At 38.3% G+C, this 24,879-nt stretch overlaps 1 protein-coding gene, 1 non-coding gene and 1 pseudogene across 2 annotated transcripts in view; 2 read left to right on the forward strand and 1 right to left on the reverse strand.

The window, feature by feature from the left end:
- Positions 1–24,879, forward strand: part of DENND4A (DENN domain containing 4A) — a 153,057-nt gene that overhangs the window by 66,996 nt on the left and 61,182 nt on the right. The window contains exons 9-15 of the mRNA XM_049782828.1: positions 107–173; positions 2,734–2,792; positions 5,498–5,642; positions 5,901–6,076; positions 9,371–9,471; positions 16,766–16,984; positions 18,852–18,997. Of these exons, the coding sequence (XP_049638785.1) occupies positions 107–173; positions 2,734–2,792; positions 5,498–5,642; positions 5,901–6,076; positions 9,371–9,471; positions 16,766–16,984; positions 18,852–18,997 (913 nt within the window). The remainder of the gene's footprint in view (positions 1–106; positions 174–2,733; positions 2,793–5,497; positions 5,643–5,900; positions 6,077–9,370; positions 9,472–16,765; positions 16,985–18,851; positions 18,998–24,879) is intronic.
- LOC126028159 (U6 spliceosomal RNA) lies at positions 19,380–19,490 on the forward strand. The gene has a single exon (XR_007502395.1). It is a non-coding gene; the product is annotated as a U6 spliceosomal RNA (small nuclear RNA).
- LOC126014529 (ATP-dependent 6-phosphofructokinase, muscle type-like) lies at positions 22,337–24,561 on the reverse strand (annotated as a pseudogene).

Below are 24,879 nucleotides of genomic sequence, written 5' to 3' on the forward strand. Positions count from 1 at the left end.
TAGGTAGAACTTTGATTCAACTTGACCTTAGGGTGACATATTGACCTGTGCAACTAATATATGCTATTCACTTTAGAATGAATTGGACTTTTGTGTTTTTTTAAAGGCATATTTCTCATTTTATGCATAAAGTTCCTTTTCCATCTCCTCAGAGACCACGGATTTTAGTTCAGGTAAGGTCTTATTTATATAAATACTTTATTGAGTGGTTATCAGTTCATTTTTGTCAAAAATGTAATATAAGAATAACAATTTTAAATGGGGGAAAATGAGATAATAACATAACTAGATGCTATTTAATGTTGGAGTTTGGAAGCTTGTGTTTTATTTGTTTATTGCTAAGAATCAAACCCAGGTCCTCAGACATGCAAGACAAGTATTCTACTGCTAAGCAACATCTCATGCTAGCCTTAGGAGTATGTTTTTTGTTTTATTTTGCTTATTAACTCCCTCTCAGACAGACCTCTAATGATTCCTCTTAGGTAAAGAGTTAAAAAGTTTTTTTTTAAGTAGGACAGCAGTAATAAATTTTTCCAAACACACACAAAAAGTACTTTCTATAAATCCAGTAGTACCTAAGGGTACCAGTAAGTTTGTGCCTTTGGTATTTATTACCTAAGTTAAGTATATTTGATTAGATATAAGGAAAAGTTGCATTTCCTGTGTTGCAGGGAGAATCAATTATATTTTTCTGACATCGTGAATGGGAATGTTTAAAATGACTCTAAATTTGTAGATTATTTTTCAGCTTTTTCCCAGTTGATGTATCTTTACTCTTTTGGTTTACTTTTAATTTTTACTTTTAATTTTTCTGAGCACCAGAAATTGAATTGAAGGCCTCATAAATTCAAGCCCACATATTTTTTTGTTTTTGTTTCTGTACTTTTGGGGGGGGTCACACCCAGCAGTGCTCACCTTCCTTCTGCATGCAAGGCAAATACCCTACCTCCATGCTATCTCTCCAGCCCCTGTTTATTGTTCTTGATCTCTAATTTGTCTGCTTATTTAATTATTATTTAAGCAGTGATTTATTTAAGAAAGTACTTTCATATATTATCTCTTATAAGTGCCTTACTGTATTTATTATAGCTCATTGTAGAGTATCATTTAAAATTAGAAATCACGTGGCCAGAGCATTGGCACAAGCGGTAGGGCATTTGCCTTGCATACACATGCTAACCTAGGACCGACTGCGATTCGATTACCCAGTGTCCCATATGGCCCCCCAAGCCAGGATTAACCCCAGAGCATCACCGGGTGTGACCCAAAAACAGAAGAAAAAAATAAAATAAAAAAAAATTAGAATCATTTGGCAAGTAGATAGTTGCAAGCATGTGGTCATCTGCTTAAGCTTGAAAATGTAGATAAAATAATAGTATTAATACATTGATGCAGAGAATGTCTAAAATAATACCATTTTGGTAAGATTTATAATCCACTTATATAGTTATATATTAACCATGCCTTATTTGTTAAATATTTATTGACAGAATATATATAGCACACTTTGTTTGAATATATATAGCACATATAAAAGTTACATTCATTAGCAGAAAACATCTGATTTTTTTCTGTTCATGACCAAACAAAAATATTTCTGTCTGTAAGTCCATGCAGTTTCTGTTGAAATAAAGCAGCGATAAATAGGTGATAATGTAAGTGATTGAGCATGGCTGGGTTTTTGGGGTTTTTTGTTTTTGTTTTTGAGTGCATTGGGCTGCTCTCAGGGATTACTCCTGGCTCTGCACTCAGAACTTGCTCTGGTAGTGCTCAGGGAACCATATGGAATGTCAGGGAATTGGCCAAGTGCATGGCAAATGCCCTCCCAGCTACGCTCCAGCCCTACAAAACTTTTGTTTTGATTTTATTTTATTTTGGCCACACTTGGTAGTGCTCAAGGTTTATTCTCAGCTTTGCGCTCAGGATCACTCCTGGCAGGGTCAGAGATATGTGTAGCCCTGGGGATCAAACCCAGGTCAGCCACACTCAAAGTCAACACCCTACTATTGCTCTGGCTCCATAAAACTCTACTTTTAAGAACAGAAAGCTTGGGATCAAGATAATAGCTCCTGGTCAGAGGTGCCAGCCTTGTACGTGCAGGGACCCAGCTTCAGCCCCAGAACCGTGCGGCTCCCAATCACAAGGTGCACCCTGGTGGTTCTAGCATCTCCCCATTTAAAACATTAGCTTTTCAGGCCCAGTTGGCCTCATATCCTTGGAAGTAACCCCCAGTTCACTCTCCCCTCAAAATAGGTTTCTGGATTTTCCCTGGGACCCCTTGTATACTAATACTGATTTTTGTCATACTAAATGTATGATTTAGTTCTTCAATAGAAATTTGGTAAAATGATACAAGAAACACTTGAGAACAAGGTCAGAGAGTACTCAGAATAAAGAAGGGACACAGTTCGGTGGACTGGAATGCTCACAGGAGTCCCTTCTTCAGTCTCTGGTTGTACATGGTCCCCAAAGTATTCCTAGGACTGAACTCCCAGCAGGAGTTGGGATATCAACAAGCAATGCAGGGTGTGAGCCCCCCCCCCCAGAAGAAAGGGAGGAAGAGGTCAATGATCAGGATATAGTTTTCCAGAGTTTCTTGTGTTTTGTAAACCATACCTGTACTATCTAGTGGCTACATTTATTTTTATTCTATATAGTCTATACATTTTTAGCAGAAAGTAGTATTTTGAAATTTATATTCATATCTAAAATACTTCGTTTTGAATCTTCCAGTTATCGCCACATGATAATCTGATTCTCAGTCAACCTGTTTCTTCACCTCTTCCACTAAGGCAAGCAAAACTTCATATTATCTGTCTCTCTAAATAGAATATCAAAAGCATATAATTTATTTTCTCTTTTTCCATAGTAAAATTCTAAGTGTTGGTAGGAATACGGCTTGTTTAATTATTCTTACCTACATTCCTTTTATTTACTTTTTAAGATTTTTGAGAACAAAAGAAAAGCTTTTACCATACAATTTGGAATTTTGTAGATTCACTTCTTATTATTACTGTTTCAGAGATAAGTATATATGGTTTTAGAGAATGAAAGTTAGTATTAGCTTTAACTATTCCCTGAAAAACAAATACACATTATTTTAAATTTCACCTTCAAGTAAAGATACTTATAAATATTCCAACAGTGTCTCTTTAAGTGGGTGATGCCTCCCCTGGGGGCACGAAATGATGGGGGGCAACGCAGTGTTAGTAGCCTAAGGTAACAGTTTGGAGAGGAGGAAGGAAAGGAAGACTAGAAGGAAAGGAAAGAAGGGAAGAAGGATGCATGGGATGAGAAAAAAAGAGAAGTAAAGAAAGCTAGCTTTTGAGGGGGCTGGTCTGAATGTTTTCTAAAAATGGAGCGGTAGGCCCAGTTTTGGGGTCCCTGTGGACAAGAAGTTTATTTAATCACTTTAACGACTCGGGGAAATGATGAAATAAGTTTTCTCTGAAGTGTAGTTTTTAGTATTTAAGTAGCACATGACTTTCTAGCAGAAGCAGCTGTAATTAGATAGTCAGTAGCATGCACCGAATACCTCCCAGTTCATCAGCTCCCAGTTTTGACATTCATTTTGTAAGATTTGCAGATTATTTCATCACTATGTTTGGCCTGCTGAGAGTGATCTGTTTTCTTAACCTTCGACTGAAAATAATGTAGAAATACTGAGACTATGTGAAAACAGATTAAATTACCTAAGAAGCTTTTTTTTTTGTAGTAAATTTGTTGATAACTTTTACAACTCACCCTATTAAATTGTACTGATCAATGATTATAGCCACAAGAATTTCACTGCTCACTCTAATCAATCTTAGAACATTTTTATCATTCTAAAAAGAAACACAGCACATGCACACAACACACTTTCACACATTCACCTCCTATCAGGCCCTACGTTACTACTATTCTACTTGCTTTATTGATTTGCCTATTCTAGACATTTCATATCACTGGAATGGAATTGAATCATATATGATCTTTGGTGTTTGACTTCTTTCATTTAACATTCTATTTCCAAAGTTTATCCAACATTGTAGCATGGATCATTACTGTATTTCTTTACATTCCCAGCAAGCATCCTACTATCTAAATATATTCCATTTTATTTATCCACTCAACAGATGAAGGACTTGTGGGTTGTCCTGCATTTGGGTGACTATGAATTCTTCTACAAAATACACAGAATTTTCTGGATATATTATTACATTTCCACAATACTTTTGTTATTTTGCTTTATATAAAATATGTACTTATAATATAGCATTAGAATTATTTGAAAATATAGTATATTTAGTGAAGCCAGTTAGGCAAAATACTGGTTAGTGTACTGAATTATTTACTTTATCAATGCAGTATTTTGTTTACCATATATTTAAGCTTAGTTATTTTCTTTATATATATCTTGGTAGACTTTATTTCACATAACTTTTATCATAGTACTACTACAGATACCTATCATAAATCCAAAATGTTTGAGTACCAGGATGGAAGCCATGCTCATATGTGCAAAGCATGTCCTCTATCATTGAACTACTTGCCTGGCCTGTAAATCCAAATGTTAGCTTACCTATACTTTAAAAAAGATGTGTCTGTAAATTTCTCTGATAATTACAATGGAAGACGAGCCATTTGAAGAAAAAGAAAAACTCTGCAAAAGGAGTTACTTCATGCTAAAGCAGCCTTCTTTTATATAGTGAATTATTTATTTTTGTTTGTTTTTGAGTCGCTCCTGTCAATGCTCAGGGGTTACTCCCAGCTCTGTATTCAGGAATCACTCCTGGAGGTACTCAGGGAACCATATGGGATGCTAGAGGCTGAACCAAGGTCAGCCGCATACAAGGCCAACTTCCTACCCACTGTAGCTCTGGCCCCTATATAGAATATATAGTGGCCCCTATATATCTTTCCTTGAATATTACCCATAAGGAAGATATCATCTTCATTTATATTTTTGTTGTATTTTATTTAGTTTCTTATTTTGGTTTTGTTCAGAGGCCATACCCAGCTGTGCTCAGGACTCCAGTCCAGAGAGCATTTCTAGCAGTGTTCAGGGAATCATATGTGGTGCCAGAGATTGAACTGGGTCAGCCACATGCAAGGCAATACTATTTCTTCAGATCTATACTATCTCTCCAGATCTTTATCTTCATTTTTAATAAGATGAAGCAAATGGCTTTTTTTTGGGGGGGAGGGACACACCCAGCAGCACTTAGAGGTTACTCCTGACAGGCTCAAGCCTGGGTCAGCTAACGTGAATGGCTTTTTATTGCCCGTATTGGATACAATGCAGAAGAACCAAACTATTTTGAAACATCATACAGTTGCCTTATATTCAAAATGTTTCTACTGCAATGTTCCCTAGATAAGGGCTGCAATGATATTTAAGGACCAGTGGCTATAAAATAGAAAATCATATTCAAAAAACGAACTTTCCTCATGATCTGGGATAGCAAGATGTTGGATCACTATTCCTTTAATCATGTCTTGTTTGAATTGACAGTGGTGGCAAGTTTTCAACACTACTTCAGAATTTAGGCCCTGAAAATGCCGTGACTCTGCTGGTGTTTGCAGTGACAGAACATAAGATTCTTGTCCATTCATTACGGCCTTCTGTGCTTACGAGTGTGACAGAAGCATTAGTATCTGTGAGTATCAGTTTCTTTATTGCAATTTTATTTTAAACCTAATTTTTCATATTTCAAGCTATTTAATGCTTAACTAAAATTCAGAGAGAACTGATTTTTGTTGTTACAGTTGTGAAGAGTTTTTAATCATATTAAGTGTAATTCATTATCAAGTTTCTGAATTCAGGTATATATATTTAAAAACCATTTTGTGTGTGCTAATGAATCATGCATTAGTGTCAGGCTGCTAAATATTCTTTTATTTCTTGTTTATCCAAGATGATTTTCCCTTTCCACTGGCCCTGTCCATATGTTCCGCTCTGCCCACTGGCTTTAGCGGATGTCCTGAGTGCACCGTGTCCATTCATAGTAGGAATTGATTCAAGATACTTTGACCTCTATGACCCCCCACCAGATGTTAGTTGTGTTGATCTAGATACCAACACCATTTCCCAGTAAGTACATTTTAATGATTCTCTGCCCATTTAATAATTTTTAATTCTACAGTATATATTATATATAGGAATTATTTTATGAATGCTAATTCGATTTCTTTTAAGATGTATTGTTTTGTATTTAGGTTTATTACGATGAGTCAGCTTATATATATAGATATATTTCATGGAATATTAGAGACAGAAAGAATTTACACTTTCAGTGCTCATATCTTTAAATGTTTAAGAAACAATGATTGCTTAAAAATTTAGCAAAATAAAAATTAAGGATAGAAATAGAAAAGTTTGTTTCTCTTATCAAATAAATATGGATGAAATATATTGATCTAAATACTTTTGGGGGGCACAACTGGCAGCACTTAGGGGTTCCTCCTGGCTATGTGCTCAGAAATCGCTCCTGGCAGGCTCGAGGGACCATATGGGATGCTGGGATTCGAACCACTATTCTTCTGCATGCAAGGCAAATGCTCTACCTCCATGCTATCTCTCCGGCCCTAAATACTATTCTTTAATAACATTTTAATTTTATTTTAAATCTTGTATAATACTGTTAGGATATTATTATAATACTTTAGGATAGTAATACTGTTTGGATATTAATATCTTATGGCAAAAGTAATTAATATTTTAAAATTTTGTTTCATTTTTGGTTGGTTTGATTTTGTGCCATATGTGATAGTGCTTAGGGGTTACTACTGGTTCTGCAGTCAGGAATTCTTGTGATGTCTAGGGAATTGTATGTGGTGCTGGGGACTGAACCCAATTCAGCTGTGTGTAAGACAAATGTCTACCCACTGTACTATCACTCTAACCCTTAAAAATTGTCTTTAATAAAGACAAGTGTCAAGATTTATTAGGAAATTCAGTTTCTAATAGTAAGGCACTGCTTAGTCACTGAATGAAGTGAGTCCTGTCTCTTCCACTTTCCCTGTCTCTCCCACTTTCCCTTGTCTTACAAACTTTTTTTTGGATGGTCACACCAGTGGCGCTTGGGTTACTCCTGGTTCTGTGCTCAGAAATCGCCCCTGGCAGGGGACTACATGGGATGCCCGGAATCGAGAACCATCATCCCTCCCGGGTTGAGCTGCATGCAAGGCAAATGCCCTACTGCTTTGCTATCTCTCCGGCCCCCCTTATCTTAAACTTTTGAAATAAAACACATAAAAATTAAGTATTTTTATTGAAATAATACTTAATTTGTAGTTCTTTGACTTCATTGGAAAGTTATTCTCAGCTGGGGCCAGAGCAATTGAACATGGGGTAGGTTGTTTACTTTACACAGGGCCAACCAGGATTCAGTCCCTGGCAACCTATATAGTCCTCCAAACCCACCAGAAGTAACCCCTGAGCACAGAGCCAGAAGTATGCTCTGAGCACCTCCAAGTATAGTCCAAAAAGAAAAAAAGTCATTCTCAGGGCTGGAGAGAGAGTACCGGAGGTAGAGCGCTTTCCTTTCATGTTGCTGCAGCAGCCACAATCCAGTTCAAATCTCTGGTACCACAAATATCTCCTGAGCACTGCCAGATCACTACTGTGCAGAGCCAGGAGTAGCCCCTGAGTACCTCTGGGTGTTGCCCGAAATCTTTCCCACCCCCCAGAATTCTATTTTTCATATCTCTTGCTTTCTGTACTTTATTAGGGAAGAGAAAAACAATATAATTACCACTTTGCATTTATAAAAAATATTCTAAAATACTAAAATCCAAAGGCTAGTATACTTTTTTTTTTACAACATTCTTCTTTTAATATAAAGCCTTCTAATTATGAAGTTTTATATTACTTCTGGTCTGTGGAAACTCTTTACATCTAAACATTTAAAAAGTTTGGCAAAAATAAATCTTTCATAAAATATATATGTCTATTCAGAGAAGGCCTAACCAAAAAAATATGCAGTATATTTTATGCAGAAAAAGCATGTTATATATGGGATCTATAGAATTAGAGATTCTTGGGGCCGGAGAGGGCTTGGAGGTAGAGCATTTGCCTTGTATGCAGAAGGACAGTGGTTAGAATCCCGGCATCCCATATGGTCCGCTGAGCCTGCCAGGAGCAATTTCTGAGCGTAGAGCCAGGAGTGACCCCTGAGCGCTGCTGGGTGTGGCCCAAAAACCAAAAAAAAAAAAAGAATTAGAGATTCTTTATCAGATGATTTTATTCTGGAGCTAGAGAGATAGTAAGATAGTAAGATAGTAAGGTGGTAAGGTGTTTGCCTTGCATGTGGCCTACCCAGGTTTAATTTTCTAGTATCCCATATTATCCCCGAACACAGCCAGGAGTAATTTCTGAGTGCAGAGACAGGAGTAATCCCTGAGAATTTCTGGGTGTGGCCAAAATCCAAAAAAGGGGGAGGGGGGCGATAGGAGCTAGTATGTTTGCCTTGCATGCATTTAGACCTACGTTCAATCTCTGGCATCCAATATGGTCCAGTAGTGATCCCTGGTGCAGAGCCAGGAATAAGTTATACTGTATTCCAGTAATGTAACGTGATGTAATTTTTTCTCAAAGATATTTATTTTACTTATTCTTTTAGGGAAACTAAGATTGAATATTTACATATATTAAATTCTTTTGATAGGCTCATAAGTTTATTAAATATTCTACAGTGTTTTTTCTTAGACACTATGAGGTAATCAGCTAATGATAGGCTTTTCCCAATATTTATTTTTCTACTAAACACTTAAATTTTGTCAAATTACTACAACATTGAACTTGTGGTGATTAGCATGATTCTGTGTTTTAGGGGCTACACTCAGCAGTGCTCAGGTCTTACTTCTATCTCTGTGTTCAGAAATCACTGCTGCCAGTGCTTGGGGGAATCACATAGGATACTGAAGATTGAGCCTGGGTCAGCTGAGGCAAGGGCCCTTCCTGCTGTACTATTATTCCAGCCCCATAAGCATGATTCTAATACAAATAGAATTTATTCAATACCAGCATAAATTTTGAGCTAAATGTTATGCAAAATTAATTTGATGTTTAGCTATTTATATAATTATATAATTATAATTACTCATTAAGGTTTTATGAATATAACTATTCACATAATCCTATTATTTTTATATAATTATACCTCATAATATTTAGCTATTCAAGATCCCAATTTACCCTGTATTTTTTTCTCCTCCTAATCAGAATATTTTGTACGTGTTTATTTTGTTCAAAGTGTTTTTCTCTTTTCCATTTTTTAAAAATATTTATTATGTGGTTACCTCCTCTCCACAAAATAATAAATACTAATTAAAAAATAATAATTGCTCATCTAACAAAGGTGTTATTGCTGTCCTTTAATCTCAGAACTGGTGACAAGAAAAATGTAGCCTGGAAGATACTTCCAAAGAAGCCATGTAAAAATCTGATGAACACACTGAATAATTTGCATCAGCAACTGGCAAAGTGTAAGTGGATAACTATAATCAGAGGAAACAATTTTAACTAATGAAAGGAGGACTGGAGAGATAGTACATCGGGTAAGGCACTTGCCTTGCGTGCTCCCAACCCGGGTTCGATCCCCTATAGTCCCTTGAGCACCGATAGGAGTAATTTCTGAGTGCAGAGCTAAGAGTAATCCCTGAGCATCACTGGGTATGACCCCAAAACTAAAAAAAAATAAAAGTAAACTAAGGTAAGGATTCCAATTACTTATTTGTAAAAGAAGAATATTTTATCTAAAGAAAAGTGACACTAGACTCCTAAAAGCAAATGTTCATTAATGCAGAATTTGTTACATGCAATATGGAAGATTTATAAAATTTCTGTTTTATAATGTTGCCTTAGAACCATTTTAGAAAAGTAAAAATTTTAAAAGGTTGGGATAGTTGCTTTCCTTAATTTTACCATTTCTGAAATGCCATGAGAAAAAGAAGGGTTTCTACTTTATTCCTATGAAGAATAGAAAACAGATGGTTTAACTTACATTTTTAAATGCTCACGATTTCAATGAGGTGAGAGGTAGGTCATAGGCTTTTCTCCTCCAGGGGATCGTAATTCTATGATTATCTCAAATAATGTGATTATATCAAATAATCTGAAGATAGAAGTTTGCCAAAGGCTTTAGGAAATTAATATAAATGAAAATTGATTAGGATATGGCATATTAAGGAAAAAGCTATGTAAGACTATATTTTGACCATAATCTAAAATGACATAAGTAATGAATTAGCTTTTATTTCTTTATCTAATCACCTGGTATTTTATAACAATGGTTTATTCAGGGACCATAATTTAAAACTTAATTTATGAAATATAGTCAGTAAAATGTAACAGTATTTGAGATTCTCTTAATGTATTAGATAGATAAAATCTAGGAGGTGGCCTACACCTCTGAGGGTTCAGAATGCCTATGTTATAATTTGGAAAAAATACTTACAAAACAAAATTTATAACATTAATTTGGAAGTAGCACATAAGCATAGAGAGATGAAAAATGGAATCTAAATCTATTCTTGTTCTGTCTTGCTTCCTTTTTTGTAAAAAACAAATTTTACAATTTTGTTTTGATTTTTGTTTTGAGGCCACATTCAGCAGTGATCGGACCTTATTCTTGGATCAGTGTTTAGGGATCACTCTTGGCTGTACTCAAGGGAATATATGGAGTACAGGGGTCAAATCTGGGTTGTCTGCATGCAAGGCAAATGCCCTACCCACTGTGCTCTTCCAGCCCTACAAATTTTATAATTTTATTGAAGCCATCAGTTAATTTTAAGTGTGTGCACTTCTTTTGAAGTTCAGCTATTTTTGTAGCAGTATTTATACAATAAATTAGTAACATAGCCCATTAAATTTTTGCTGAAGGAAAGAATCCTAAAGCTTTAAACTACAGAATTTAAAGACATTTGACAGCTAAGGATTTTATGTTACTTTATAACTTCAGAGTACTTTTCATATATTTTTTTATCTTTATAGTTATGAGGATTGTATAATGAAGGCAAAGTTGTTTGTCAGTATATTTAATTTGGTAGTAAGTATGAAATGAAGATTAAAACCTAGGCTTTATGGAGCAAGAAGTCATTGCTGGGGTTAAGGCACTTTGTTTGCAAGCAGTGGACCCTGGTTTGACCCCCAGCACCATATATGGTCCCCTGAGCACCACCCCTAACTTCTCCCAAAATCCTAGGTTTTATGTTTCACTGCTTTTATTTCTTTTAGTTGTTGTTTTGTTTTTGTTTTTGTTTTGTTCTTGGACCATGCTTAGAATGCTTAGGGTTGACCCCCAGCACCATATATGGTCCCCTGAGCACCACCCCTGACTTCTCCCAAAATCCTAGGTTTTATGTTTCACTGCTCTTATTTCTTTTAGTTGTTGTTTTGTTTTTGTTTTTGTTTTGTTCTTGGACCACGCTTAGCAATGCTTAGGGGATACTCTTAGCTCTTAATCAGGAATTACTCCTAGCAGTGCTCAAGGGACCACGTGGGATGACAGAGATTGAACCAGGGTTGGGCATTTGCAAGGGCAATGCCTTGTCTGCTATACTGTCTCTCTGGTCCCTAATGCCCATTTTCGCTCTAGTACTTTAGCCCCTTTAGACAATAACAATTTAAAATAAAGCAAGCCACTGTAAAATTAATAGTTCTCATGTTTTGTTTTTAGTTTGAAGCACTGGGGCCAGAGTGATAGCATAGTAGTAGGGCATTTCTCTTGCATGCAGCTGACCCGGATTCAATCTCCAGCATCCCATTTGGTTCCCTGAGTCTGCTAGGAGTGATTTCTGAGCACAGAGCCAGAATTAACCCCTGAGCACTGCCAGGTGTGCCCTCCACCCAAAATAAATTGAAGCACTGATATTTTTTTCTTGATCCTCTGATAATTATGCTGTTCCATAACTTCCTTGTGAAATTATTCCCGACATTTACACATCACTACATTATAACCATGAAAATCAGAAGTTGAACCTTGAGATCCAGAAAATAAGCTGCTCCCTCATCCTCAGAATAGAGATTTTGCCAGCTAACATAAAAATGTCCTTCAGGGCATTTCCAAATTAGATGCTATTTTTAGTCTCTCTCTCTCTCTCTCTCTCTCTCTCTCTCTCTCTCTCTCTCTCTCTCTCTCTCTCTCTGTCTAGTCTCCTTTTCTCTTACAAGTTCCTTTATTTTTTTTCCTTAATTATTCTTAATATGTCTTTTTCTAAATATTTTCATGATAAATGCAGGTCATCCTTATCAAATTGTGATATTTCAGTTTGTGCTATTATTTGTGCTATTATTGAAGATGCTCAATTTGATCACATTATTATTATTATTATTATTATCATTTTTTGGTTTTTGGGCCACACCCGGTAACGCTCAGGGGTTACTCCTGGCTATGTGCTCAGAAGTTGCTCCTGGACTGGGGGACCATATGGGACACCGGGAGATCGAACCGTGGTCCGTCCAAGGCTAGCGCAGGCAAGGCAGGCACCTTACCTTTAGCGCCACCGCCCGGCCCCTTGATCACATTATTAAGGCTGTATCTACAGTAGGAAGGATTTTTTTTTTTTTTTGATTTTGGGTCATTCTCGGCAGCTCTCAGAGGTTACTTCTGGCTCTATGCTCAGAAATCGCTCCTGGCAGGCTCAGGGGACCATATGGGATGCCGGGATTCGAACCACTGCCCTTCTGTATGCAAGGCAAACGCCCTACCTCCATGCTATCTCTCCGGCAAGAAGAATTGTTTTTAACATGTTAGTCCCTTTTCTGCACATACCAAAGAAAAAGAAGGATTGATGTATTAACCATCCAGCCAAGTGATTTGGTTGTTATGATCTTATTTTACTAGCTTACATATAATAATTTCAAAACATGAACTTTTCCCAATTATAGATTAACAGGGATAATTTTGTTTTATCTGGATGACATGTACTCACCAGAGAATGCAAAGTGATATTTCAAGCTTTGCTTTGGTATACATATCGTAAGATTATGTAAACCAGAAGTTCTCAGACTTTCTTGTCCTATCACCTCCTTTTCTTTCTTTAGTATTTTAGTTACAATTACTCACAGTATTGTTAATGATAGGGTTTTATGCATACAAGTGTTCCAGCACCACACACTCCCCTGGAGTATCTGCTTCCCTCCATCATTGTTTTAGGGGCCCCTATGACACCTCACGTCAAGTGAATTTCTTCTTTCCCACCATCTGCTTGCCATGGTAAACCCAGTTACATTCTACCTGTGCTCTATCAATCTTAAATATTAATCCTGTATCATATGAGAAATAGAAAAATATTCTTTCTCGGACACTGAGTAAGGATTTTTTATTCTGGTCATTTTTTTTGCGGTTACAGAAGCTTCTTAATTTGAGGTAGCCCTATTTGTTTATCTTTGCTTCTGTGACATTGTATTCTGTGACGTTGAATTCTGTGACATTGACTCATGAGATACCTCTAGATTCACAGATTTGAAGGATTCTACTTATGTTTCCCTCAATATAACTTATGGATTCAGGTCTGAATTAAGATCTTTTTTGTGCACTATCTGCACAAATAATTTATTTGTGCATGATTTTCCTCCACTTAAAACTCTTAGCTTCTCTGCCAAAGATAACTTTTTTTAAATATAATTTTTATTTTGATCATAGTGGCTTACATATTGTTGACAATAATATTTTAGATAAATATTTACATAAAATCAGGTGGGATTCCCATCACCATATTGTCCTCCCTACACCTCCGTTTTTGTCCTATCTCCCACATCCTCTTCCCTCACCCCCAGGGCTGCTAGAATATGTGGTCCCCTATGTACCTATCCTACTACATAGTAGTCTTGCACTTGTTTGGTCTTGGTACTTCCCTTATTTCCCCCCTCTAATTGGGAGGCAGGACTAGCTAGTTCAATTTGCGTGGTTTTGTTTGAAGAAGAGAAAAGTAATAAACTGGGGTAAAAGTCTAATACTCCAAAAGTGGGCAGAATCCTTCTAGAAGCTCTCATCATCGATTTGAGAGATGAAGGAGAAAAAGAAGATGAAACACTCCACCAGTACAAAAAGAAGTGTCAAATATCTAGTGAGGACTCCAACAATAACGATAAGCACCACAAAAAACAAACAAAAAAACGAAACAAAACAAAAAAACAAAAACGCCATGGTCTTGAGATAAGAAACATGGCATAGCACATAAAGAAAGAAAAGAAAAGAAGAGAAAAAAAATAGGTGTAACTGGGGACAACAGCTTCAATAACCACATCCAAACAGAGAAATCGACCAAAAATAGATAGGTAAATAAAAAAAATAATAATAATAAATGAAGATAAAAAATAATATATAAAAAATAAACAATGTTTTGTGCTGTTTGCTTTTTTGTTTTTTCCCTCCTGCCCTGGCACAGTAAATATTGGGGTCATTCGAAAAGGAATTCACTTGCCAAAGATAACTTTTTACCTGAGGGTTTATTTCAGTTCTATTTCATTGGTCTCACAGTCTTTTTATTCTGCACTATCTTCATTACTGTAGCTTTATAATATAATTTAAAGTTGGGGAAAAAAAAGACTCCTATTTGCTTTCCTTTAAAAAAAAAAAAGTGGGACAACTGAGCAAAAAGTTTTCAGACACCACCAAAAGACCAAGGGAGAGTAAAAGAGTATGTACGGAGCCTGGAGTTATTCCCATGACAATATACTTCAAGGACGGAGAAACCCTGTATCTCTTAGGCCAAGGGAATTTCCTTTCTAATCTCCCCCAATATTTACTGTGCCTATGAAAAAAAAGGAGGAAGAGGATAAATTAATTATTTTGTTGTTATTGTTCTTGTTTTCTTTTTCATTTTTTAATAATGATTTTTATTTTGACCAAAGTGGATTACATATCTTTCACAGTAATATTTTAGGTACATATTAATATTGACTCCAGGGCATTCCCACCACCAAAGTTGTCCTCCCACCACCCCTGTTCCCAGCATGCATCCCATATTCCCCGCCTTTACCCCCCCCCCCCCGGGCTTCTAGTATAAGTGGTCCCCTCTGTATCTAGCTTGTTGTAGATTGGGTATTGATTCTGTTGTTGTTGGATTGGGTTTGGTATTTAAGTCCAATCATTTTTATTATTACTTAGTGATCACACAACTGTTTGGTCTTGGTGCCCTCCATTGTTTCCCCCTCAAATTGAAAGGCGGAACAAGTTGGTTCAAGTTATGTGGTTCTGTTTGAGGATAATAAAAAAATAAAATGGGGGTAAAAATCAAACAAGCAAAAAATGGGTAGAGTCCTTCTAGAGGCTATAAATATTAATTTGAGAGAAGGTAAAAAGGAAGAGAAACACATCAACAATACAAAAAGAAAAATCAAACAAAATAATTTTTTGTGCTCAGTTCTGTTTTTATTTTGGGACCATGGTTATTGTTTGGTGGTTGTCTTTATTTCTGTGGTGCTTTTTGGGTTTTTTGTTTGATTTTTTTTTTGTATTGTTATGTTTTTCTTCCTTTTTCCCTTTCTTCTCTTAAATTGATATTTATAGCCTCTAGAACAGGGGTCTTCATATTGTATTTATTCCCATTTTGTTTCTTCACTTCTAAATAAGATATATGCAGTGTGCATAGAAATTTGTTCATAATTTTTGTTTTTACTATAATCTGGCCCTCCAACAGTCTGAAGGACAGTGAACTGGCCCCCTGTTTAAAAAGTTTGAGGACCCCTGCAAGGACTCCTCCCGTTTTTTGCTTGTTTGATTTTTGCCCTCCCCCCCTTTTTTTTCTTTTCTTCAAACAGAACCATATAACTTGAACCATCCTGTTTCACCTCACAAATTGAGAGGAAAATAATGGAGGGTACCAAGACCAAACAGTGGTATGAACATTGAGTAGAAATAAAAATGATCAGACTTAAACACCAAATTCAAAGCCAACGACAACAGAATCAATGCCCAATCTACAACAAACTAGACACAGACTGGACCACTTATACTAGCAGCTGGGGGGTGGGGGCAAAGGAGGTGATATGAGATGCATGCTGGGAACAGGGGGTGGAGGGAGGACAGCATTGGTGATGGGAATGCCCCTGATTCAATGTCACTATGTACCTAAAATATTACTGTGAAAGATTTGTAATCCACTTTGGTCAAAATAAAAATTATTTAAAAAAAAAAAAAAGTGGGAGTAGCAGTGATAGCACAATGGGAAGGGCATTTGTATTCTGAGTGCCGCTGGATGTGGCACAAAAACATGCAAAAAAATGTCACTTAAAACACCCCTCTCCCTAGAAATCTTCTTACTATAAGCAAAGGAATAGAAAGTGTCCCCCCAATTGTGTCTGAGGCTTCTAATGCTCCCATCTTACTCTGTGGGGTGGTATATTGCCCACTTTGGAAAACATTGATTGTATACTTATGATATCTTGAGCCCTTTTGAAAAATACAACCAATTACATTGGAGGGGTTATTTTAAGTTGTAATTGACATAAAGGATTCTATAAATTGATCATGTACTTGGCTTGCTTTTTAGTTACTTGAATTACATTTAAAACAAATTCATGGGGGCTGATGTGGTGGCACAAGCAGTAGGGCATTTGCCTTGCTACGCGCTAACCTAGGACAGATTTGATCCCCAGTTTGATCCCCAGCATCCATATGGTCCTCTAAGCCAGGAGTAACCCCTGAGCGTCACCAGGTGTGTCCCCTCCAAGAAAAAGAAAAGAAAAAAGAAAAAAACCAAATGTATGTTGGTCCCATTATGAAGCTTTATTTGGGCAGTTAGGAGAAAACATTAACACTGTATTTCATCACAGTGCAGCAGAGACCAAGAGATGATGGACTGATGGACTTAGCAATGAATGACTATGATTTTAATTCTGGGAAGAGATTGCATCTGATAGATTTGGAAATTCAAGAGGCATTTTTGTTTTTCATGGCCTCTATTTTAAAAGGCTACAGGTCATACTTAAGACCAATAACACAGGCCCCATCTGAGACAGCCACAGATGCTAGCTCTCTTTTTGCTCTTCAAGGTGAGTTGATCGCATCCTTTTATTACTTAGTTTTGCCTTATAATGACTCAGTTAGCCTCTGGATTAATAGCTCAGATTTAGGCAAGTGCATACCAATTTGGAGACTTTGTGAGTATTAATTAATAATATAGTCCTATAGAACCATGTTATATATAATGTTATATCAGCATGTTATATATAATCCAGTTTGTGATATATACAGGAGAAACTGTTTGAAAAGTTACAGAGCGGTGGGGCCGGAGAGATAGCATGGAGGTAAGGCGTTTGCTTTTCATGCAGAAGTACAGTGGTTCGAATCCCGGCATCCCATATGGTCCCCTGTACCTGCCAGGGGTGATTTCTGAGCGTAGAGCCAGGAGTAACCCCTGAGTGCTGCCAGGTGTGACCAAAAACCAAAAAAAAAAAAAAAAAACAAAAATAAAAAAAGGGCTGGCGAGGTGGGGCTAGAGGTAAGGTGTCTGCCTTGCCAGCGCTAGCATAGGGCGGACCACGGATATTGATCCTCTGGGGTCCCATATGGTCCCCCAAGCCAGGAGCAACTCCTGAGCGCATAGCCAGGAGTAACCCCTGAGCATCACCAGGTGTGGCCCCAAAAAAAAAGAAAAGGCCTTGCACATGACTGACCTGGGTTCAATCCCCAGCATTTCATATGGTCCCCTGAGCTCTGGTTCCCTGAGCTCACCAGGAGTTTTTCCTGAGCAAAGAGCCAGGAGTAACTACTGAGCGCCACCAGGTGCAACACAAAAAACAAAAATAAAACAAATGTCTGTTGAAAGCTTCCAAATGTTTGGCATTAGGCTTATGGTAATATGTGGCTACAAACAATATGGACTTTACCATTTACTGTCATGTAGTTTATAGTCAAGATATGACATTTGAAAATAATTTTGAATTTGAAATTTCAAATTTTCTATTTGAAAATAACATGAATGAATATACTTTAGATCAGCACTTTTAGACCATAAAAAATGCTCCTGAGCCTTCATCAAAAGAAAGGATAAGTAGAAAGTAGCAAATCAAAAGGAAAATGGGGGAGTCTTTAGGCAAAGAGAATAATTCATGTAGTCTCTGAAGCTAGAAACAGTTTAAGATGAAGTAAGACACAAACTTAAATGAATCAGCTTTTAAAAAGCCACATCTTTCTACTGGCTTGTTATAGAAAAAGGGAGAGAGATGGATAGAGGAGGGAGTTTCAGAAGTGAGCATTGGGGACCTGGAGAGATAGCACAGTGTGTTTGCCTTGCAAGCAGCCAATCCAGGACAAAGGTGGTTGGTTCGAATCCCGGTGTCCCATATGGTCCCCCCATACCTGCCCGGAGCTATTTCTGAGCAGACAGCCAGGCGTAACCCCTGAGTACCGCCAGGTGTGGCCCCAAAATCCAAAAAAAAAAGAAGTTGAGCATTGTATACATGTGAGGACATATGGGGAAAATCAAATGTTTTTAAATGCTTTACCAGTTTATTGTAATTTATAAGCTAATGAGATAACAGCACAAATAATTTTGAGTAAAAATGTCAAAGCTTTGGCCTCTGAACTATTAGTACAGTGGTTAGGGTGCTTTGCATTGCACAACTCGGGCTGACCCGGGTTGTATTTGAAGCATCCCATGTAGTTTCCCCGTCCTACCAGCAGAAGAGATTCTGGAGTGCAGAGCCAGGAGTAACCCCTGAGCATCACGAGGGGTGGAAAAATGAAGGTTTAGGTGCCTTTCTTCTTGCTAGCTTTGTTCGGTCTCTTTCCCTTCTACAGAATGGCAAGGTGTTGTGCGTCTAGGGACATGTTTGACCCAATTCCTTCATGTTCAGAATTTGTATGAGCTTGTCAGTGTCATTCTATATTTTGACATTATAAATTTATATTGAACAGCTTTCTTAAGAAGCCGGGACCGATCACATCAAAAATTTTATAACATGATGACCAAAACACAAATGTTTATTCGCTTCATTGAGGAATGTTCATTTGTCAGTGACAAAGATGCGAGTCTGGCATTTTTTGATGATTGTGTAGATAAAGTAAGTATATACAGTGCCCTAACTTCATTTGTGTGTCTGTAATGCTATTATAGTTTCTATACATAATTTTACTAGTTTTTTTAACAAAATGTAAATTCTATTTTATAATTAACTATTATGATTTTTTTACTATTAGAAGCTGTTAAAAAAATCTTGCAGGATCTTGCATAAAAAAATTTATATTTTGGGGCCAGAGCAGTAGCACAGTGGTAAGGTGTTTGCCTTGCACACAGTTGACCCAGGACAGACCTGGGTTCAATCCCTGGTGTCCAATATGGTCCCCGAGCCAGGAGCGATTTCTGAGCACACAACCAGGAGTAACCCCCTTGAGCGTCACCAGGTGTGGCCCAAAAAGCAAAAAAAAAAAAATCATAGTTTTATTGTGCTCAGCTTCGGCAGCACATATACTAAAATTGGAAAGATACAGAGAAGAATTAGCATAGCCCTGCGCAAAGGAATGACACGCAAAATTCATGAAGCGTTCCATATTTTTAAAAAAAAAAATTATGTTTTATTTTAGGTGCACTCTGAGACTATGGAAATTCTGTTCAAACTTATAGACCTCCAACTTGAATTATGTTTAATTTTCATCTTTTATTTTTAATTGTGTAAAATACTTACCATGAAACTGGGGCTAGTGCTCGGACAGTAGAGCAACACGCTTTGCATATGTGAACTCCTGGATTTGGTCCCTGCAACTGCGTGCTCCCTTTAAAATGGATTAGGGGCCTGGAGAGATAGCACAGCAGCGTTTGCCTTGCAAGCAGCCAATCCAGGACCAAAGGTGGTTGGTTCGAATCCCAGTGTCCCATATGGTCCCCCGTGCCTGCCAGAAGCTATTTCTGAGCAGACAGCCAGGAGTAACCCCTGAGCACCGCAGGGTGTGGCCCAAAAAACAAAACAAAACAAAAAAAATGGATTAGATATTTAGATATAGTCTGAGTGATCCCTGAGCACTGATGGATATGACCCTAATAATCATACAAATAGTACAGGTGGGTGTATTGCATAGTAGTTAGGGGCATATACTTTGCATATGCAGGACCTTCATTTGATCTCTAGGACTCTGAGACAATCACTTGGTATTGCCGTAGTGGCCCTGGATTCAGGGCCCACACAGCACCTTATCCTCTGATGCTAGTTTTGAATAATCTGGCCTGGTTGGCTGAATAGGTCCAAGTCTAGCCCTCTAGGCTCCTGAGTTCTGCTTGGGAGGGGCCAGAAATAGCAGTATCAACAGCATGTGAATTGTTATATGCTGAGGATAAATCTGAACCTTAATTAAAAACTCACCTGGTTTATTTCACAATTTAGTTTATAGCACAGGATGAACTCATTCTCTTGATAAGGAGCACTGTGTCATCCTTCTGCAGGAACCACATTCATTTTCTCTGTTACTTTCTTTTAATCTATGTGTTGGTGAAACAAGTACTAATCCACCAATTTCAATACATGTGTAAATATATTCTTTCTGCTTCACTCTTGCTGACATTAGTTAGACTAATACAAGATGAAATCTATGTTGGAGAGAAACCGGGGAACAAAATCTGAATAGGGTCAGAAAAGATTAGCGCCTAGTCTAGGGCTTTTTGACCATAACCAGGTGAGGAAGGATGAATGCAGGGGAGAGAGGGAGGAAAAGAGGGTAGTTGGTTCACACTGCATGAATTGTAGCATCTGAACAAGCTGAGTATCAGCACAAGGGCAGGCAGAACTGAAACATTCGAATTTGATCAGAAAGAGAAAGATTCCAGCTTGCTATGGGCAAGAGATTCGTGTGAAAGGAGTTATCAAAGCCCAAGTAGAAGGCAAAAGCCATATACATGTGGAGAGGGTGGGGGTGAAGAATGGGACAATCTTACATAGTCGGGGTTTGATCAAATACGTATTACTAAAGGTCATCAAATCTCTCATTGTCAGAGAGTGGAATTGAAGATCTGATACATGGGTTTTCAATATTGATGTATAAATAAAGGAAAAATTACAGGTGTAAGTATGGAGGAGTAGTAGTTTGAAAATATCATTTTATGACATGGACATATAGAAATTTTGAATGAGTAATACACAAGTAGAGACGAGCTAAGGCACCTAAAAATAACCACTTTAATTCTTTGAATTCTTTTAAATAAGGAAGAGGTAGATATTTGTCATGAACCACTTAGTACATTTTTCTACAGAAACATTAGTATAAATGGTGATTGACTATAGTTCAAATTATAGGACACTATTATATTAAAATTATATATTAAAAACTGTATCTTTTTTTTTTTTTTTTTTTTGGTTTTTGGGCCACACCCAGTGATGCGCAGGGGTTACTCCTGGCTATGTGCTCAGAAGTTGCTCCTGGCTTGGGAGACCATATGGGACACCGGGGGATCGAACCGCGGGTCCGTCCAAGGCTAGCGCAGGCAAGGCAGGCACCTTACCTTTAGCGCCACCGCCCGGCCCCTCAGGCATCTTTTTTATTACTTTATTTTGTTGTTTTTGTATGGGGGCTATGCGTGGCAGTGCATGCTTGCTATGCATGGTTTGCTCTGTACTCTGCACTCATTGATCCAACCTGAATTGGCTACAGGAAAGACAAGCACCCTACTCCTATGCCATCACTCCAGCCCCCTAAAGAACTTCTTTCTAGGGACAATATAAAACTCTTCCACAATCCACAACTCAAAATCACTTCTCTTTCTATGAACATTATAACATGTTAATAACTAATTAGCTGGGCTGGAGTGATAGCATAGCGATAGGGCATTTGCCTTGCATGCTGCTGACCCAGACAGACCCAGGTTTGATCCCCAGCATCCCATATGGTCTCCCCGAGCCTACCAGGAGTGATTTCTGAGCACAGAGCCAGGAGTAAATCCTGAGCGCCACCAGGTGTGACCCAAAACGCAAGAAAACCAAAAAACAAAATACCTAATGTTAGCTTACTTTATTGTTTTTTTTTTCCACCACGGTGACCAGTTGGCATCGATTAGTATAGTTAGTATTTGTCAGTATAGTAAAAGTCATAGGAAGAATCAAGACTTTGTTAGCACAAATAAATAAATAAGTCTTTCAGGAAAATTCTAACCAAGTAACTGAAATCTAGCAGTAGCTCTAGAGAAGCCTAGTGTGACAGATGAAGCTGGCTGAGGTAGAAGTCATGATAAATTAAACCTAAAAGGAGCTTTCACGCACTGCCACATGACAGAGCTGATCATAGTTACAGTTAGAGAATTAAAGGAAACTTAGTTAAGAAAAAAAAAGAGTTAATACACTTGAGAATACATGGGCTTGGAACTGTCAGCCAGTGAGCTAATCATGATCAAACAGTCCATTCCCTTCATCCAGAGTGGTTTAGACAGGCACTTCTCCAGACTGCTTCCGACTGATGTGTTCCAGGTGAGCACGTTTGGAGGTATCCAAATCAAAGTCATACTTGGCTAAGATTTTTAGGAATAGGCCTCAGCTTCAGCCACCACTGTTCCTTGGGAATGCGGTGCTCAAAATCTGTTCCTTCAGCTCAGTCACTGATTGAAAGACCAGGACCCATTTATGCATCCCCAGAACACAGCCAGAGTCTAGAGTATTGGCAAAGATATGCCTATTAATGATAGCTTTCTTTGATTTTTCTGGACATCGAGTTCATAGCCTTGGCACCCATCTTAGTGGCAAAATTCCTGCCAAATGGGGTTGGACTCACACACCCTGTTGCATATGGCCAACTACATTCTTCCTGCTGTCAAAAATGCCCTTCCCCTCTTCCGAGTATAGATTGCAAATGAAGTCCATGGTATAGTTTTCATTGCACTTCTCATTCCTTAACACCAAGCCCCATTCATTTCACAGTTGTTTTCATCTTTTGCACCAGATGTTCAACATTTGCCTGCAGGTTTTAAATGGTGAAAGGCTCCTCAAAAATGTAAGCAGCATCAGCACCAGTTGCCAATCCTGCCATGATGGCAAGGTAGCCACAGTAGCCATCCATAGTATCTATAATGCCTGCAGCTGACTGTTTTATGCAATTACAGGTTGTGCAGATATATTGAGAGATGTGTCAGCCCCAATGCTAAAGTTTGAGCCAGGAACATTGTTGGGAGAACAACAGCAGAAATAACCACAAAAGGGAACACAAAACTTGTCAAACAGCCTCTTGCCCTCCATCAGTTCCAAATCACCTGTGCAAGCCTCAAAGCCCCCAATGATGATATAAGGTCCTGAATGTTAAACTGCTCTGTTCCATGTTCTTCTTGGGCAGAGTCCTTTTAGTCCCATGTTTAAAGCTACCTTGGGCCAGTCCATTTCCCAACATTGCTCCAACCAGCTTCCTTGATCTGCCCCTTGGTCGAGCCCTCGAAGCCGTCACGCACAACCAGTACTTGGTTGCCCTGGATGAGACCAGTACTCACAGTTGAACAGACAGCAGCATTCATTCCTGCAGCTGGGGTCCCCATATTCATCTCAGCCACTGTATGTGAAGAACGTTTAGATATGGGAGGTCTGACACGAGCCAGAAGCTCGTATACCTCCCAGTTGTTCATGAAGCTCTGGCTTCTCAGTTTTATGGTTTCATCCAATTTCTTCTCATTCGTGGCCTTGGTTACATCTTTGGTCACTTCATTAGGGGCAGTTATACAGTGTGGTTACCAGAGAGGCTCCCCACACAGGCTGAGTTGTCTGGGGTTCCCCCCAAAAGAACTATCACTGATTCCACACCTATCCTGCTACCTAAGATTTAATCAAAAGCTGATGGTGTGTCCCCCCACCCCACTTAACATGTCCCAGGACAGTGACCCATGTGTCACCCCAGCCACTTTCTACCAGGTTCTTGATGTCTTCTGAGGTGATTGGTCCTTTTTGCCACAATGATGATATTGAGGACGAGAACCACGGGTCCTTGTCTCACTGAGTCGACAACAACAAAGATGTTCCTCCAGTCATCATCTGGTGGACATTTAGGAATAAAAACCCAGTCTGCTCCACAAGAGAGAGAGGTGGTGATAAGAGCCAGGTAGCCACAGTGCCGGCCATAACTTCGAACACAAATGTCCTCTGGTGGCTCTGAGGAGTATTTGTAATAGCACCTACAATCTCTATGATCTGGTTCAGGGCAGAATCAGTGCCACAAAAGTCATTAATTGAGCCAACTAGGCTGGACTTCTGGGCCTCCTCAGCTGTGATCATACCTAATTTCTGGAGGTCACCCAATAAGTCACTCCATTCAGAATGAAATAGTCCCAGTGAGGCAGCCATCACCTCCAAAAACACACAGGTTGGTGTGTTTTTTGCCCATGCTTCATCAGATTGTGGGCAGCACAGTCTTCCCTTTTGTTCTCAAAAGTCTTTGCACCAGGCACTTCCAATTACTGTACCTCCCAGTGTTTCCTGATGTTATCTTCATCATCCACCAGGCCTGGATGACCCTCATGGATAAAGAAGACATGGGCTTCGGTAAAGATACCAATTCAAACCACAGCCCTGACAGAAGCATTCATACCTTGGGCCTCTCCAGCAGAGGTTAGCATGACAATGGCCTTGCCAATCTCCAGAGTTTTGGTGGCATGGTGCTCTTCATGGGTCATAATATTCTCTTTTATGGTGTCTGGATTACTCAGTATGTCTTCATTCTTCAAGGTTGATGGTGGTCCATCTATGGGCATAGAGGAAGTTGAAGCATGTTGTTTACTGAAGCCTTGTACTACGTTGAGACTCTTATACATGAAATAATTCAGATGAAATTCCTTTCTATACATGGCTGCCACTTAATCCTTTTCAGAGCAAGAACCTATGAACTCAGTATCTTTCCCCCTCAGTTGCTAAAACTATTTGAAAGGAAAGAGGTTTCCAGAGACTTCTGTTCTTCAAGTCTGAACTCATAGATAGCATCTTATCTAGCATGA

Source organism: Suncus etruscus, chromosome 1 (genome assembly GCF_024139225.1).
Source record: "Suncus etruscus isolate mSunEtr1 chromosome 1, mSunEtr1.pri.cur, whole genome shotgun sequence".
NCBI classification, from domain to species: Eukaryota; Metazoa; Chordata; class Mammalia; order Eulipotyphla; family Soricidae; genus Suncus; species Suncus etruscus.